Source organism: Verticillium nonalfalfae (genome assembly GCF_003724135.2).
Source record: "Verticillium nonalfalfae strain VnAa140/NRRL 66861 chromosome Unknown scaffold_32, whole genome shotgun sequence".
Lineage (NCBI taxonomy): Eukaryota > Fungi > Ascomycota > Sordariomycetes > Glomerellales > Plectosphaerellaceae > Verticillium > Verticillium nonalfalfae.
The window spans coordinates 36,493-36,875 of NW_021167257.1; the positions used below are offsets into that span (position 1 = coordinate 36,493).

Below are 383 nucleotides of genomic sequence, written 5' to 3' on the forward strand. Positions count from 1 at the left end.
AATAGGCTACTCTAGGTATAGGTAACGAGGCCTAAGCCCTTCCCAGTTGATGGGTACAATATAGTAACTCGGAAGTTATCGGGGGATATGAAGCGCAGCTGGGCGATGCCGCACTCGATAAAGACATCCTGCAGATAGCACGCCCAGAACAGCCGCCGGCGACTCTCCTTGACGGCCCATGGGATGGCACCAGGCCCTTCGCACAGCACATCGTCGTCGTGTTCGACGTTGAGTTGCAGAGTCTGGACGTGCCGCGCCACCAGGCCTGACACGAGAAGCGCTCTGGCATGGTCGCCGAGACGCAGGTGCTGCGCGTGCAGTAGTACGGCAGCTATAAGGCACTCGACCGTGGGTCTGCCCAAGTTGGCAAACATGCATTCCAT

At 58.0% G+C, this 383-nt stretch overlaps 1 protein-coding gene across 1 annotated transcript; it reads right to left on the minus strand.

The window, feature by feature from the left end:
• Positions 1–11: 11 nt before the first annotated feature.
• On the minus strand, positions 12–383 carry D7B24_005294 (uncharacterized protein; the record flags this gene model as incomplete). The annotated part of the gene is made up of 1 exon (XM_028639453.1): positions 12–383. The coding sequence occupies one exon, from the start codon at positions 381–383 to the stop codon at positions 12–14; it is 372 nt and encodes a 123-aa protein (XP_028496137.1).